The following is an 18,153-nucleotide window of genomic DNA, read 5'->3' as shown; positions in this document are numbered from 1 at the left end:
TTATTTTAAACAAATAACATTTTTGTGAATGACAAAAAAATTCAAAGTTTTAACAAATTAGAGAATTATATTAAACCCATAAATATGGAAATATATATAGGAGCTGTAGAGTGAACTATGAAGACAAATAAATTGTGGCTTTGGAATAGAACGACACTTAGATAAAAAGTATTGATTGCGAATGTTGAATGATAATCCTTAGGAAACTAATGTGAAGTAGTCTTTAAGCTCATAGAAAGAATTGATTAGGAAACTAATGTGAAGTAGTCTTTAAGCTCATAGAAAGAATTGATTACTTGTCTCTCTCACCCTTTAATTACTCTTTTTCCTTTTATTACGTGAAATCGATGTCTCAAATTGAGAATGTATCTTATGTATATGATATATGCATCTTCAATATTATAGTTTGTGGATATATATATATATATATATATATATATATATATATATATATATATATATATATATATAACACAATATAATTATTACCTCAAAATGGATTCAGTTAGAGGAACACACAAAGCATTTTCCTTTGGTTAACCTTTTAATCTATAGGAAATTGTGATTGAAGAATCTATTTATTTGGGGATGTGTTTTATGTAATCACAAGGAATTGTGAACAATATTTTTATGTGGCATCTTAAAGCAATGTTCATCTCCACATTAGGAGTAACTTGATGGAACAGTCACGTTAGAAGCAAAACATGTTAGAAGCTCTAAGAATTACATCATCGTGGTTTTTTGTGACTTTTAGCCTCAATCCATTACCCATACATTCCATACATACAATTTAAGAAATCATTAATGGGTCACAACAATCCAAACAAACATGCATGCTTTTATGGCAATTGGTAAACATGCTTCATGCATGAACATAATAAACACAAAACATCTCTCATTCAATTAGGCTAGATTCTGTATCAAAAAAATTAGGCTAGATTCAATCAAACCCATTTCCCATTTGACTTTTTAAAAATCATATAGAAATCACAGAGTAGCGTATACAATATAGAAAAATTTTATGTTTATGAGACATGACATATTGGTATCCACCGTAACAATCACAAGATTCACAACCAAAGAATTTCAAGTTTCTTTTAATATTGATGATTCTTTTCTAAATAAAAACAAAAGTATAAGAGATTAAATTAGTTGAATTAAACTATCTTTGATCATAATTTGTTCCGATATATTCAAAAGTATTATAGAAGAATCCTAATTTATCCAAAATTACTATAGAAAAATCATTAGAATCCATATGTCAATCTTCTTCTATTCAAAAAAAAAAAAAAAAAAGAACCCATCTCAATCTAGAATTCCCCAAAAATAAATAGTATGTAAAAAAAATTAACCGAAAAATATTCAAGAGATAATTAAGGGCAAAAAAAAGAAAAAAGAAAAAAGAAAAAGAGGAAAGTGTAATACACGTGGTGTTAACGCGCGTGGCACAGTATAGAACCTGAAGAATCGTAACAGTGAACGGCCCAACCTCCTTGCGTCCATGCAAAATCCTCACACCACCTCTCTCTCTAAAATCAAACTCTTCTCTCATTCTACCTCTATCTCTAATCTCTATCCCAAACCCAATACAATTCAATCTCTCCCTCTCTCTCTCTCTCTCTCTCTCTCTCTCTCTTATTAATCACTCACATAACTGCCATTCACTTCAGCTTCATAATAAGTAATCAAGAACCAAACCCAACCAAACCAAACGGCCAATTCAGTCTCTCTCTCTAAATTTAGTGGTTGACGGTTGCGATTTTTAGAGAAAAGCGGCGGCAATGGCGGCACCACTAACGGCGGCGACAGTGAGCGCGAGCGTGGCGGCGGCGGCGGCGGCGGCTAGCGCTCCTCCTCCTCTTCCTCTTCCTTCTTCGTCTATTTACGTCGGGGACCTCCACCCTGACGTGACGGACGATCACCTCTTCGAGGCTTTCAAAGGTTTCGACTCTCTCGCGTCCGTGCGAGTCTGCAGAGACTCGTCGACAGGTCGCTCGCTCTGCTATGGCTACGTCAACTTCATCTCTCCCCAAGACGGTAACCAATTACACTATCACGATCACAATGCTTCGTTTTGTTTTGTTTTGTTTTGATTGCATTGGTTTGAGCTGGTTTAATGCGATGTCGTTTTGGATTTTTTGGCATTGTTTGGGAATTAAGGAATCTGTAACTGATTTTCACGAGAAACTGTGTTTGTTCGTAAGAAATTGTTTCGCAGTGAAAAGAAATATTCAAGAATTTTTTTTTTTTTTTCTTTTTTTGTTTTCTGTGCTCTGTTTGGCAGCCTTGAAATTGTAGGAAAGGAATTGTTAGATTTGACTTGTTTGGAGAAAAGAACAAAGCTGTCACTGAATTGAGATTTTGACAGTTTCTAAGTATTGTATGCATTACAATACAATGCTTGTCTTTTGAGTTGTAATTATCTGCTTGGTTTCTAAGAAAAATATTGGAAAAGAAAAGTTTGGATATAATTAATCTTGAAAAAAATTCCAGCTGTGGGAAATAATATGCAAATTTAAGATTTGATAATGTTGATTCATTTGATTGGTTTTGTTGATTGTATATTCTTTGTTGGGCTGTTTGGCTGTTTTGCCAAATTGGGTTTTTTTAGAGCAGAAACAAAATTGTTGTTCTGGATATTCTTGTGGGGTTGTGAGAAAGATTTTGTTTATCTTATTTATGTTTGGTTTTTTATTTGTGGTTATATTTTTGGCATGGTTTAAATTCTAATTGGAGTTGTCTCTTTTGATTGGAGTAGCAATTCGTGCAATTGAAGCAAAGAATCACACTGCATTGAATGGAAAAGTGATTAGAGTCATGTGGTCACATCGCGATTCTGATGCAAGAAAGAGCGGAAAAGGCAATCTCTATGTTAAGGTATCTGTCTTGCGCTTTTTTTTTTTTCTTTTTTTTTAATATAATAGATGATTGAGATAGACTGTGATACTTTTAGGTCCATTTTTTTAATGATTTGTATTTGTACTGAAAGTGATTTGGGTTTTGTCATAGAACTTGAGTGACTCGATTGATAATCCGAAGCTTCAAGATATGTTTCAGAAATTTGGGAATGTTTTGTCTTGCAAAGTTGCAATGTCTGATGATGGGAAAAGTAGAGGGCATGGCTTTGTTCAATTTGAGTCCGAGGAATCTGCAAGAGCTGCTATTGAGAAGCTAAATGGCTCCACTGTTGAAGACAAGGAGATGTATGTGAAACTCTTTCTTGCTATAATATTGAAAGCTGTGATCATCCATATGTGCATAATTTTGTGGGTGTGTTTGTAAGAATTTACTATATGTGCCTTTGGTTTATTCTGTCTGCTTCTTTGGTCTTATGGATATTTATGATTCATGATTTTATTTGTGGCCAGATATGTTGGATGGTTTGTCAAAAAGAGTGATCGGATTTTGCCTAGCCCTGATGCTAAATTTACAAATTTGTACATGAAGAATTTGGATCTAGATGTCACAGAAGAGCTTCTGCGGGAAAAGTTCTCCGAGTTTGGGAAAATTGCTAGCTTGGTTATCTCAAGGGATGACAATGGGACCTCAAGAGGTTTTGGTTTTGTAAACTTTGATAATCCAGATGATGCTAGACAGGCAATGGAAGCAATGAATGGATCACAACTTGGTAGGTTATGTATTCCTTTATAACTTTGATTGACAATAATTGTCACTTGCCTGATTTAAAATATTTTGTCACTGTGGTTTGTATTGTAGGCTCAAAGGCTCTATATGTAGCGAGGGCTCAGAAGAAAGTGGAGCGTGAGCAAATTTTGCGTCATCAGTTTGAGGAGAAACGCAAAGAGCAGCTCTTGAAATACAAGGTAGTTTCATGCCCATTTCTCTCCCTTTATTTGTCTGCTTTTGTTTGTCTGTTCATCTTATCAATTCCTCCACTCGTCTCCCCTTTAATTGTTAAGTTACATATGTGGATTGGTCTTGAACCCACAACCTCATCCTCCACCTTGATCATACAAGGAGAGGAGGTGCCATTCAACGTAGAGGTCATTGTTTGTTCAACTTATCTTTTATCTTTTTTTAATTTGTAGGCCTCAAATGTCTATGTGAAGAACATTGATGATGATGTGACTGAAGAAGAGCTGCGAGAACACTTCAGTCAGTGTGGCACAATTACTTCTGCGAAACTTATGCAAGATGACAAGGGAATAAGTAGGGGGTTTGGATTTGTCTGCTTTTCCACCCCTGAGGAGGCCAATAAAGCAGTGAACACTTTTCACGGTTAGTTGATCATTTGTAATGTCATCTGTCCGTTTTAGAATCTAAATGGGTTTGGTGTATGATGGCTCCTGAGAAATCAGCACATGAATATTTGCTAGTCCTACTTTCTGGTTTACTCATTTATTGTTTTTGGTCATGGCTTGGAATTATATTTACTTTCTAACTAATGTTTCTGATATGTAATGGGCCTGTAATTGGCTGATTTTTTTTTCCTAGTGATTATTATGCTTGATGCAATAATATGATGTCATTTTGCATTGCATACCAGTTACTGATTCTGACATTGTGGTTACCTAAGTTGCTTTAGAATGGTGAAAAAGGGTCAGAACTAATAAGCTGCTGTTACATGAATTGAGAATTGACCCAACTGATTAATGCTTAGAAAGAAATTCATAAAGCATGAGGCTCTGTTGCATTATATATCAAGATTATCTTTTTATTTGGTGATGATTTTTATTATTATTTTTAGAAAATCAACTGGTCTTGTAGATTTTCTCCCCATTTATATGCTTTTAAGGGGGAACTCCATATATTCATGTTTCAAAAGCGAGGCTCACACAATAGTGGCTCTTCCATATTGGAATTTGACTATGCAAATTGGTTTAAGTGACTTTTTATGATTTATAGATCATTCAAAATGCTGGTAGAGGAAGTTGGTAAACTTTGGAGACATGAGGGTTGACAATCTTCTAATTTTAAAGTTGGAAACTCCATGTTTGCTTTTGGAAGATGGCCCTTTTCAATTTGCTTGTTTATGGTGTCATGCAATGCCCTATTATTTGTTATTTAGTCGCGTTCTATTCTTGAGGCAACTAATTTTGTTGTCTTGTGGAATTTCTCAGGATACATGTTTCATCGGAAGCCACTGTATGTGGCTCCTGCTCAGAGGAAAGAGGATAGACAAGCCCAATTGCAGCTTCTGTATGCACAACGTATGGCAGGACTAGTGGGGCATTCAACTCCTGTTTTCCCTGGTGGATATCCTCCATACTACTACGCTCCTGGTGTAGTCCAAGTGCCTCCTAGGCCTGTGATGATGTATCAGCCTCTGGAATCAAGGCCTGGATGGAGGGCAAATGGCTTTGTCCCTCCAACCAGACCAGCCTTTCAACCATCTCCAGTAAGTACCCATCTGCTTAAGAGTGTAGTGAAACTTTCTCTTATGTATATTTTTGTGCTATTTAACCCAATGACATATTTCAAATTGTGGGTCATCCTTGGAGAATTATAAGGGTTTGTGAGAAAACATAGACCAGTATAATGCTTATGTGGTTGAAATTAGTTTTCCACACATGCTTGCTTGCTCATGTCCTTTTAATTTCTTTTGCAGCTTCCTAATACTCAAAAGCAAAATAGGCATAACAGGGGCAGAATGAACGGGCATATGCTTCCACAGGGTGGTGTTCACTCTCTTTCATATTTGCCCCTCTTGCAACAGAACACTCACTCAGTGACTTCTTCAAAAGATTCAACCAATCAGCAGGTTTTTTCTGTGTCTTCACATTATTATCTTTCTGCACTACTAATTCATACGCTAAAGATGTTTTCTTACCCCATATTCTATTTGATGCCTGTGCATTCTACCATGCAATCTGTGGCTCCCAGATCTTACTTTAGGTTTTATTGTCTAATTCCCATGGGGAGCACGCAAATCCCAAAAGCACATAGTTTCTCCCCAATATTAGATAGAATTTGATTTCTTGGAGTGGAGCGGCACACTTTTTCTAGATGTGATTGTGATGGTCTCTTCATGCATTATTGAAGTCAGAACTTTAGATTGATTGAGAGATAGGAGGCTTTGTTAGGCAGTTTGAGGATCTACACTACTATAGAGGTTTTTTTTTTTATTTTATTATTATTAAATCCTTAAAGGATCCAATATAACAATTATGGTGATCCAAGAAAAGGAGCTGAAATTAGGGAATATTTGTTCCCTAGTTTCTAACTATTTTTTACCTATTCATCTTGGAGCCTTCTATTTGCCCTTTTTTTGGAATTTTCAGCCTGCGAAAGGTCCATGCCTAATATTCTTTCCAGATTAATATTTTCCTCTGTGTGATATATGTACCATGTGTGCTCTAATCTTTGTAAGCATGCAATGCAGCGGACTGGGCAGGCTAAGTATGTTCCAAATGGTCATCAACGTGAGATGAGCAAAGGATCTGGTGTCTCATCTACTGCCTCTAATTCGGGTGGAGTTGCACAACAGGGAGCAGAGATGCTGAGTAGCATGCTCGCTGCTGCTTCCCCTGAGCAGCGGAAGCAGATACTTGGCGAGCGTCTCTACCCTCTTGTCCAGAAATACAAGGTACTACAAATAAATTAATTATGCATTTTAAGCACATCTGAAGAAAGTTTCTTTCTTGAAACAAAGTGAACATGCCCCTAGGAATTCATTTTCTAATTATTTTAATCGTTAATATCATTGTTTTCAAAATTATTTTGACGTTTTCTGATGAACCACAAATCCAAAGTTACATATATTTCTTTTTATGTGCAGCCTGATCTTGCTTCTAAGATTACGGGGATGCTTTTGGAGATGGATAATTCAGAATTGCTGCTTTTGTTGGAGTCACCCGAATCTCTGGCAGTGAAAGTGGAAGAAGCTGTGCAGGTTCTCAAGTACTCCAAGGCCAAAGTATCTGGTCAAGATGCCCTTCATCCCAGTTACTTATCTGCTGAGGTTGCAGTCAACTAATAAAGGCAATTGCGTTTAAGATAGTACTTTTTCTGAAAGTTATAGGAAATGGTGCAGAGCTTGGCTTAAGCTCCGGGAGAACAAAATTTTTGATACTTGACATCAGTGAAACTTCCATATCTCTGGGCCTCTGGCCCTCCAAAAGACCTTTTAGTTTCTCTTCACGGAACTCTCTCTTTTTCTGTTTGGAAGAACATTCATGTTTCCTTCTTTTCTTTTTCTTTTTTTTTGGATAAAAGGTTAGAAACATTCATGTTTCCTTGCAATATGACGAACTTTCATATTGTGGTAGTTGAATAGTTATCACTGGCAATAAGAAAGAGGCTTTTGGAACCAAAGGTTTTTATGCTTTGCTATAGTATATACTCTCCTTTTATTTCCCTTAGATGGGTTTAGTGTCCTAATGAGTAATGACTAAACATATGGTTTGCATACATTTGTTCAAGTCAACAGTTAATGCTTAATATATTTTTCATTGGAGGGTTGGGGTTGGCAGGACATGAAAAGCCTTTTCAGGCTAAGTATTTTATCATTATTTATTTTTATAGTTAAAAACAATAAGATTAAGCAATTCTGTTAATAATAAGTCTAGAGTTATAACTATTTTCACATTCTATTTCACAACTATAGAGGTGGCTAATTGCAAATGGTATATTGGTCATTTTTATATGACTAAAGGGAAAGGTTTTGCTGTGTATAAGTAAGCTGTAATTGTTGCGTAATGGTTTTTTATTTTATTTTTAGAGAGAGTCAAACCTATGGCATCTGTTATTGATGATAGTTTTTTATTATCAGACCAAGAAGCCAATCGGTTTTTGGTATAGACAATAATTGAATCCTAAATCTTTTATTCAACCATAAAAAATTTTACTAGTTGAGCTAACGGGAAACTTATTACATAGTGGGTTATGTATCCGCAAAAAAAAAGTAATATGTGTCCAAGGGTTATGTGCAATGCACATAATTAGGTGGGCCCTTAAACACTTGTTACTTTCTTTTTGCTGCCATATACCCATTATATGACAAAACTTTTCCCATGACTAAATGCTTTTTTATCATTTGAAGGAACTTGTCTTTTTTTTCCTCGTCTTGTTGCTAATTTCAAGACCAAACTTACAAGGAAACCCCAAGAAAGCGAAATAAAGTAAAGTCACTCTCTCATGATAAATCCTGTCCCAAGATAGTTTAAACTTAAAAAGGACCCCCAAAAATAAAATGAAGCTAAAATTACTTCTTTTTTTCTTTTTCTTTTTTTAAATGCTAACATTATGACGGGAAGTTTTAGAGAGAGGAGAATAAAGGGTAGAGTGGGAAGGAGAAGAGAAGAGAGGAAAATATTTTAAAAACTAAGTAGGGGGGGGATTTTTTTTTTTTGGATTTTAAAACTATAATGGGAAGAGAGAAAATGATATGACATTCGAGTGTGTTTGATATTAGCTTACAAGCTTAGCTTTTAGTTTTTAGTTTTTATTTATTTATTTATTTTATAGCGTTTATGTACAGCTTTTTAAAACCTCATTTTTTTCCCACATTTTGTAATTTTTTTTTAAAAAAAATTTCAAGGTACAAATATATTTTAGCGCACTTTCAGCAAAAAACAAAATAAGCTGTTCCCAAACGGATTCGATCATATACATGGAAAACTATATATATCTTTTGTTCAATTTTTAAAAAAAAAGGACATAAATTGACATTATAAGACAATCTAATTATTTTTAATTATAAGTTGACCCCCCTTCTAAATTCTCACAATTTAGGAAAATACTTGTAGACCCGCAAATTCCTTTGACTCACTTCACTTCACCTCTCCTTTCCTCCCTGTTGGTCCAAACATAATCACAATGTAAGTTTCTTAAAAAAAAAAAACAATAGACATAGGGAACGAGTTAGCAACCCTAACATGGTAATTTTTTTCTTGATCAGTCATATGGTAAAAATCAAATTATAGAAAACCATAAGCTTGTTTCTCCCTCCTAATTTTTTTTAAAAAAGAAACTAAGAGTTCATGTGAATGAAAGTATTTTTTCTCCTTGAGCCTTGCTCGTTTCTAACGTTTTATAGACAAGAAGTAGATTTAGGTTTTTCTCATATAAATGGACTATATATTTTCTAACAGTAATAAGATGGTAATTAACCAAATTATTTATAAATAGTTTTGACTTTCAACTAGACTTGGGAAAAATCTTATGCATGTTAGCTTATTTAATAAACTAAGCTAAGTTCAAGCCAAAATTTATACTCGACTATTAGATAAGATAAGCTCAAATATCATTTTTGATGATTTGAAAATTATAATTGAAATAGTATATTTTCAAAACACGATTTTTGAGTGTTTGGTAAGATTGTTCTAGTAATATTATTTGTATTTTTTAAAAAATATATGAGCAAAAAAATTATATAAAAATAAATATAATGTTATTTAAATATTAAAAACAGATGTTCTAGTTATACTACCAAAAAAATCCCCAAGGTTCTAGCAACAAATCGTTTAGTCGGTGTCAAAACTCTACAAAGTAGTAAATAAAAAAAGAGCTTTAAAAAGTAGCAAACATTAACAAAGGACCCAAGCCCAATGGGTAGTCACAAGCGAAGCGGAAAGAGCAACAATGAAACGTCGTCGTCTTCAAAGAGGCGCCGAACCAGACGATCCGACGAATCCGAGTCCGAGCCCGAGTCTCAGTCCGACGACCGATACAGCCAGGACTCGTCACCGGAGCCACGGGACTCGCGGAGGAGCAAGGAACGAAGAAGCAGCAGCAGCCGCCGCAACCACCGGAGCTCGAAGCGTAAGCATGAATCCGATGACAGTGACGATGATGACCGTGACTACAAGAAGAAGAAGTCGTCCAGGAAAATCACCGAGAAGGAACTCGCTGAATACCAGGCCAAGAAGGTTCGGATGTGCTCTTTTTCTGTTTTTGTTGAATTCTAGGGTTTGGTTTTTTGTTTGTGACGTGGTGATGGTAACATTGTTACTTGTTTTTTGATTGTGTAGCAAATGCGAGTTGCGAAGAAATTGAAGACGCAAACGGTTTCTGGTTATTCCAATGATTCGAATCCCTTTGGCGATTCTAATCTCACTGAGAAGTAAGTTTTTTTTTTTTAAATTTTTTTTGAGCTTTTAATTGTTTTAATTTTTTGCTTAGATTTTTGTTAAACATATATGGATTGTGTTTAGAATAAGAAAGAATATCAATTAAGGCCTAGTAATTAGTGTACTATTTGGAATTTGAATAATGGTGAATGTAGGATAAAAAGGGCACTTGTAACACACCAAAACTAGCCCACAATTCTTGAATCTTTTGGTAATTAATCTTGTTTTTCATTGAACTCTCTAGTGGCTATTAATAAGAAGCTAGCATGTTCATAAAATGAATGTATTTGATATGAGAATGTTAAGATGGATAAGTGGAAATACACAGAAAGATAGGATTTTGTCTAAAATGAGAAAATCCGTTTAAAGATAGGGGTGGCCCCTATTGATGAAAAGATGGGGGAAAGTTGCTTGAGAGAGTTTGGTCATGTGTGGAGGACATCGATTACTGCGCCGGTAGGATAGAGTGAAATAATTCAAGGAGGGAACAAAAAAAGGTAGAGGAAGGCCAAAAATTTACATTAGTTGAAGTAGTTAAAAAGACATGTCAGTTAAGGAAGTAACAAAGGGTATGACCTTGGATAGTATAGAATGGAGGGAAAGAATACACGTGGATGACCATAGCTGACCCCAAAAAAATTGGAACCAAGAGCTTTGTAGCTCAACTTCTTGGCATCTCCTAGGGTTTCTAAGACATTAGGGTTTAAATCTCTCCTTCCTCAACTATTGATGTATAAAAAGAAGAAGATTTAATTGTGATCATACTGTGGTCTGGTATGCATGTTATTAGTAACTAATGGTTCATATCTTATGTGCATACCCTTTTGGTTAAACAATTGGTCTTATTTGTGTTGGGTTGACTCATTAATTATTGGACATTTTTTTTTATTGCAACGAAAGCATCGCTTCATAATGTGTAATGTGTGTTTGCAGATTTGTGTGGAAAAAGAAGATTGAGCGAGATGTTTCCCAAGGTGTGCTGCTTGACGTGTCAGTTAAAGCTGAGAGAAAAAGAGATATAGAAAGGCTGGTATGAAAGCTTAATTCAAGATTACTGCTCTGCATATCATTTATTTTGCTAGTGCATTCCTTGTCTTTGTGCATTGTTAAGCCTGTTTTGGTCTTTGAGAAGGCTGTAATACTATTTGACCAGTTACTTCTATTTAAGTTAAAATGTCTCATGTACAAGTTGTTGAACATGTTGGTGCATTGATTTTCATACTTGGTCGGTGGAAATTATTTTAGAGATTTTAACTAGATGCGGAATCCGACTCCAATATTTTAAGACTTAGTATTGGTTGATGTTGTAACTAGATGTAGAATGTAGAAGCGAACTGAAACTCATGGAGAGGGAGGGGGAATGATTGTCGAAGACCTTTTTGAGTTTTATTTTTTATTTAGATAATGGGACTTATCAAAACAAGAAGCGGGGGGGGGGGGGGGGGGGGGGGGGATCGCTTATTGGAATTTAGTAATGGTTGATGTTGTAACTAGATGTAGAATGGAGAAGCCAACTGAAACCCATGGAGAGGGAGAGAGAATGATTGTCAAAGAACTTTTCAATTTTTATTTTTTTATATTAGTTAATGTATCAGAGAATGGGAATTTTCAAAAGAAGGGAGGAAAAGTCACTTATTGAAATTTAGTAATGGCTATAAAACATATAACTTGATGTACTATGCCACACTTTCACAAAATAAATGATGGAGATGGCTTTTTAAGGGTCAATGACTGTTTCAAAAAAACCAAACTTATAATGCAATCTTTAATTTTATCTTGTCCCATTTATCTTCTTCTTTCTTTTGCGATCTGTAAAATGGTTCTGTCATCATCTTCAAATTTATTCCACATTTGTATGTTGATGCTCCTTTTCTTATTCTTTTAATTTATTACTTGCCATTGAATGAATTCGAAGCACATCCTATATGGTTCTTCAGCCTTGGATGTATTTTGTGCCAGCCGTGAATTTGCAATCCGTACATCAATTTTATATTGTAACTCGAGTTTCTGGTTTCTTAATGCAGGCTGAGATTGAGAAGGTAAAAAAGAGAAGGGAGGAAAGGGCTCTTGAAAAGGCACAACGTGAGGAAGAATTGGTAAATTGAGTTTCATGATATTTCAACATTTTTCTTCTCAATTTATCGGCAGAGAGAACTAGAATGTATCTTATTTCTGCCTTCCTTAAAGTTGGTTGACATTTAGATGTGATATGGTTTAGTAAGTCTATTTATTTTTGCAGGCAATGTTAGCCAGAGAACGTGCTCGAGCTGAGTTTCAGGATTGGGAGAAGAAGGAAGAAGAGGTATGTTGCTGGGCTGTCATCTGTATTCTTTTCTCTTGTCCTTTCCTTCATGTGTTGAACCTTCAGTTTCTGTTATTATTCTCTTGTTGCCATGATCAAGATATCATTTCTCTTCCCCTGATAATATATTGACTGATGTTTTTCCATCTACAGTTCCATTTTGATCAAAGCAAAGTCAGGTCAGAGATTAGATTACGTGAGGGTCGTATCAAGCCTATTGATATTCTCTCCAAGCACCTCAATGGCTCTGATGATTTTGATATAGAAATAAATGAACCATACATTGTTTTCAAGGTAATTATCACTACTCGTTTTGAGATCTTAATTTCCGATCAAAGTTGATCTTTCATCTTTTTTACTGTCCATTTGCCTTGCAACTTCTTAGCTCTTTCATGCTTCTGTCAAGGGAAAGAGTAGATAACCATGGAAATAATAGATCTCTTCTTTTATGGTGCTCTTAGATCTGTTCTCTTTATTCCCCCCCCCCCCCCCCCTTTCCTTTTTGGGGTGTGGACAGGCCAGAAGGGATTTTGTTTTGTTCATTTTGAGCATCTCTTCTTGTTCATTAGTTATAAGCAATGAGTCTCAATACTTATAATGGATGAATTTATGGTCAAAATACATTTCTTAGTTGAGGCCTACATGTTACTTGAAGTAATATTTAAGCTTCCATTCCTCTATTACATCCTCCAAATGTTCTGTAATTTGATTATAAATTCAGTTTAAAGATTCAGTGATGAACATGCACTGATTATAACCTTTATATATTTTATTGGTTTTGTTTTTACAATTTTCATTCGTGTTTGATATGTATGTTGTGCAGGGCTTGACAGTAAAAGAAATGGAGGAGCTTCGTGATGACATAAAAATGCATCTGGACTTGGACAGGGCAACACCAACACATGTAGAGTACTGGGAGGTATCAATCTTTTCCTTTTTCTTGCTTGTGTTAGTGGCTATCTAGACTAGTCCTTGAGAATATTTAGTAATTAATTATCCAAATTGTCCTTTGCCTGTTTCCTTCGAGTGTAATATTGTAATTGTTCTAGATGTGAAGTCAGGCCCATGCTGATATGTTAGATGTTGGCATGCATCTTGTGTATGTGAATAAGTTATGCAAAATATATGAGTGTACAATTTTAGTCTTGCCTGTTATTAATTTTTCATACTTGTGCATTATATATTTGAATATGCCCATGCTTAATGTTGTGTGGTCAGTGGTGTGGTAACTGTGGTTGTTTCATTGATCTTTTAGACTATGATGATTGCTGGAGTCTAAATCGTCGGATACTCTAGGATTTGTTTGGTAAGGTTGTTGCTTTCCTGTGAAGTAGTATTGTACTTGCATTAGGAAGAAAGCAGAATTTGGCACTGTTAGGCCAATAAGATCTATCTCAAATGGCACATCCTCTCGTTTACTCCTTGTAAAAGTAAGGTAAAGGCTGAGGTTGCAGGCTCAAGAAAACCACACCTGTGTGTAAATTTCTCTATGCTTTCCAAAAGTACAGTTTTTTGCTTTTAAAAAAAGCATCATTATCTATCACAAAAGATACATATGAGAAGTATAGTGCCAATGGAATAAATGTGTGTGCTTAGTGCAATCTTTTGCAATTATGTCTGACATGGGTTAGCTCTCCTTTAGAATTGAGGAATTTATCCTCTGCATGTTTCCATTGCATGAATTTCCTTCGCATATTTCCTTCGAGAGTAATGTTTAGTAATTAATTATCCAATTTATCTAGTCCTTGAGAATGTTTAGCAATGTAAAGGACTGGCTCTGCACAACCCCTGATAAAGTGGATTGACATAAGCCAAATTGGGAAACCTGTCTGTGTTTGTGTTGGGTTTAGTGTTAGGAGAGTTTGTGGATCTAGGGTTTAGAGTTATTGAAGGGTTAAGTCTCAAAATTAGTCTTTGATGGCTATTTGATAGAGAAGTATGCGAGGTTTTAGGATTTCAATTGCCAATTTGGCTATCTTATATAACACAAATTTATTTATGGATTTCCTTTGTGTGCCCTTTTTATTTTTTTTAGAAGTCCTTTACCATATAGGAAAGTAGACCATAAAATAGGCAATATTGAGATTTTGGCCAATGAACTCTAGTATAGATGGTACTTCCAACTGCCATATAGAATGGGTGGAGACTAAGTTTGTGGGTTCAAACCCCCTGGGGTACATTTATGTAACTTACTAATAAAGAAAAGGTAATATTATGTGTTTGTTTTGAATGAGTATGTGCTTTAAAACTTCTCTTGCTTGGTTAAAGGTCATTTTACTTATATTAGGCTGGAGGAACTGGGTTGGCAAACATTCTCTGGATATTTGGAACTTAGTCCCATTATGTTTGATATGGACATGGTGGAGGGAATGAAATCACCCTACTTTTGAGGACACAAAATTTTCGGTGACTCAATTACTCACATTGCTTCTTCTATCTTTATTTGATTGGTCTCATGCATGGGGCTTTACTAACAATTACTCAATCCCTGTTTATAGAGTAGTTGCATTTTTGCATATAATACCTCTTATTTGTAATTATCTGGGCTTGTGCATGGATTAGTCTCTATTTTAATTCAATAAAATTCTATTACTTATAAAACGAAGAAGAAGAAATAAATAGAGCACTTCTCTTGTTTTGTATTGATTTTTTTTTTAAAAACATATTTTTGTATCTTCTACACATATTGAAATCTGATTTCTCCTATGGACTGCAATGCATAATGGACGTCATTCGTAAGGTCATTGCCTGAACATCATTTGAATTAGCAACTTGAAAGTTGGAAGAATGTTGGCTTCTAATGACTTAAGTAACAGTTTGTGTTTATTGTTTGACCAATTTTATGATGTCTTGACATGTGCAATGCAACAGGCACTTATGGTGGTTTGTGACTGGGAGTTAGCTGAAGCTCGGAAAAAGGATGCACTGGATCGTGCTAGGGTGCGTGGGGAAGAACCTCCTGCTGAGTTGCTTGCTGAAGAAAGGGGTCTGCATTCCAGTATTGAAGCAGATGTCAGAAATCTTTTGCAAGGAAAGACTTATGTGGAACTAGAGGGAATGCAGTCCCAGATTGAGTCACAGATGCGTTCAGGCACAGCAAAAGTAGTTGAATACTGGGAGGCTGTTCTTAAACGCCTCCATATATACAAGGCCAAGGTATGTATTTATTAGGTCTTCAAGGGGCTTGTATCTTAGCAATAGTTATATATTCATATATAATGGTTGTTTGCTTCAAATACAGGCTTGTTTGAAGGAAATTCATGCTAAGATGTTGCGCAAGCATTTGGAACGCCTTGAGGAACCTTTAGAGGGTGCAAATGAATTGGAGTCTGATCATGGTTTAGAATTGAAAGAGGACAACAGCGACCATGATGTCATTGGTATGTACTTTTTGTAATTTCTTTTACCTACTTTGCTCCTAGGAATGGTGCTCATACATTTTTCCATGTAGATGCTCAAAATTTCTCTCCAGAACTCATAAAGGAAGAGGCTAACGAGGATGAAGAAGAGGCTGGTTCATTTTCACCAGAACTATTGCATGGCGATGAAAATGAAGAAGCAATTGACCCTGAAGAGGACAGGGCTATGCTGGTAAGTTAACTAACGCAATGCATTCATTATTTAAGTGTGAGCTTCTTACTGTAACTCACTAAAAAAATAAAAATAGAACTAATGCAAATGTGTATTTCAGCTAATATTTTCACCTGTATAGTTGGTCTGCAAACAGTTTACTTCTATTAGAGCATGCAAGCAGATATCATCTTTGATTTTGCCATATAATGTTTTGATAAATTCACAGGAGCAAAAACGTATAGCTGTTGTAAAAGAACAGCAAAGAAGGATGCAAGAGGTCTTGGCATCAAAGCCAGCTCCAGCAGAAGATAATCTTGAGCTGAAAGCCATGAAAGCCATGGGAGCCATGGAGGAAGGGGATGCAGTTTTTGGCTCTGGTGCTGAAGTGAACCTGGACTCTCAGGTAGCTTTTCTTGGTCATTCTCCCCCATCTTTTTTACCTCTATTCTGTAGCACTTGAATAAAAATGATAAATGTACTTCTTTTTGAATTATTAATTTTTATTATTATATGGATTCAGGTGTATTGGTGGCATGACAAGTACAGACCAAGGAAGCCAAAATATTTCAACCGTGTTCACACAGGATATGAGTGGAATAAATACAATCAGACTCACTATGATCACGACAACCCACCTCCAAAGATTGTTCAAGGATATAAATTTAATATCTTTTATCCAGACCTTGTTGACAAGACAAAGGCTCCGACTTACACTCTTGAGAAGGATGGGAGCAACGGTGAGACTTGCATTATAAGGTTCCATGCAGGACCACCTTATGAGGACATTGTAAGCTTTCTTGACTGGTGGTTGTCATTTTTTATCAACGATTTTGTTCATAGGATCCACTTCACTGACTTGATTATATTACAGGCTTTCAAGATTGTAAACAAGGAATGGGAATATTCTCATAAGAAGGGCTTCAAGTGCACATTTGAACGTGGAATTTTGCATGTATATTTCAACTTTAAACGCTACCGCTACCGCAGGTGATATGTGGCTATTTTTCTTGACTTTTCCTCTAAAGATGTAAAACTCCCCTGTGGCGAGGGTTTTGAAGATTCCATAGGTATTACAATTTTGGGCTTATACAAATTGTTCAACTAATTTGTGTTGTAGATATTATTCGATCTAATAGTGTTAGCAGAAACCTTTCCACCAGTTAATAGATATAAAAAAAAAAAAAATGTTTTCTAACATTTTTTGAGATGACATGTTTTATTTATAATTATATTAGTAGAAAAAATCCATGCTCTCCCTGGTTCCCCGCAAAATCCATGCAGCTCCTTGGTCATGGAAGTGGAATTAGATACTGTTAAAAGATTCAACAGGTAGAGTTACTTGAATTCTTTGGTTCATCGAACATGAAGTATTTTCTCATTTCAATAAAACTTCAGTACTTATAAAGGTGCGGTATGAGTTCTTTAGCAAATAGTGAAGGTGAAAAAAGACAGCCATTTTGTACTTCGAGGCTGAACGCCAATTTACTTTGTTAGCTCTGTTCTGAAAACCAGGACATGCAGGAAAGTGAATTTTGACACAGGCTTGAGCTGCTTGACTATCTAACTGCTGAGTTGATAAATTTGTTTCTAAAGCACAATTAAAAAAAATTTTGTTGACAACCAGCGTGAAAGGGAACAGTGGAGAAACTGGATTTGGAGTTTGCCCCCGAGGAATAACCAGATGGTTTTAAAAAGCCTCTTTGGCAAGGAAACATGAAAGTTCTTCGGATATAGAAATATAGAATACTAAGTAAAACTAAGAAGCATTCTGTGCCAAAGGCTTTGTAACTGAATTGACACCTCTCCATGCACAAAGTGCTTGGGGGTCTAGAGGGGAAAGAGTTCGAATTGCGGGGTTAGCAGCATGTTGTAATTATTTCTCAAAAAAAAAAAAAAAAAAAACTAAGAAGCGTTCTGTTGGTCATTATTCTTGGTCCATAAGTGTCAGATTTTGAGCTCCCAGATCTTGAGCCACACCATTTATTCCAACATTCCACAAATATTATTGCAAAAACAATTATCTTCTATTAACTGTAAGCTCAATAGATAAATAACTAAGATGAATGGCTTGATCAATTATTTGCGAAGTACCTTATTTGAGATACTTTTTCTTAACTGTCAAGTATACACACGAATGAAAGACACTAATGAAGTCCACAAAAATACGTAACACTAATGAAGTCCACAAAAATACGTAACGTTTTTAATAAGAGGGTCATAGACTCATAGTTAACTCTAAAAAATATT

General features: G+C 35.5%; 2 protein-coding genes across 2 annotated transcripts; both read left to right on the top strand.

Annotated features, from left to right (window-relative positions):
- The first annotated feature begins 1,673 nt into the window (after window positions 1–1,673).
- Window positions 1,674–7,275, top strand: LOC142611196 (polyadenylate-binding protein 7). The gene is made up of 10 exons (XM_075783240.1): window positions 1,674–2,037; window positions 2,759–2,877; window positions 3,010–3,203; window positions 3,369–3,628; window positions 3,718–3,824; window positions 4,050–4,239; window positions 5,082–5,359; window positions 5,570–5,722; window positions 6,344–6,547; window positions 6,740–7,275. Exons 1-10 carry the CDS (start codon window positions 1,782–1,784, stop codon window positions 6,935–6,937), a joined length of 1,959 nt encoding a protein of 652 aa, XP_075639355.1. The 5' UTR covers window positions 1,674–1,781; the 3' UTR covers window positions 6,938–7,275.
- A 2,196-nt stretch (window positions 7,276–9,471) lies between these two features.
- On the top strand, window positions 9,472–17,132 carry LOC142610693 (splicing factor Cactin). The gene is made up of 13 exons (XM_075782593.1): window positions 9,472–9,830; window positions 9,933–10,024; window positions 10,965–11,061; window positions 12,056–12,127; window positions 12,271–12,333; window positions 12,487–12,627; window positions 13,157–13,252; window positions 15,205–15,489; window positions 15,575–15,713; window positions 15,785–15,924; window positions 16,133–16,309; window positions 16,427–16,693; window positions 16,778–17,132. The coding sequence occupies exons 1-13, from the start codon at window positions 9,510–9,512 to the stop codon at window positions 16,895–16,897; spliced, it is 2,010 nt and encodes a 669-aa protein (XP_075638708.1). The 5' UTR covers window positions 9,472–9,509; the 3' UTR covers window positions 16,898–17,132.
- Window positions 17,133–18,153: the final 1,021 nt, after the last annotated feature.

The sequence above is a fragment of the Castanea sativa genome, chromosome 9, assembly GCF_040712315.1.
Source record: "Castanea sativa cultivar Marrone di Chiusa Pesio chromosome 9, ASM4071231v1".
Lineage (NCBI taxonomy): Eukaryota > Viridiplantae > Streptophyta > Magnoliopsida > Fagales > Fagaceae > Castanea > Castanea sativa.
This window is presented reverse-complemented; position numbering and strand designations above follow the sequence as displayed.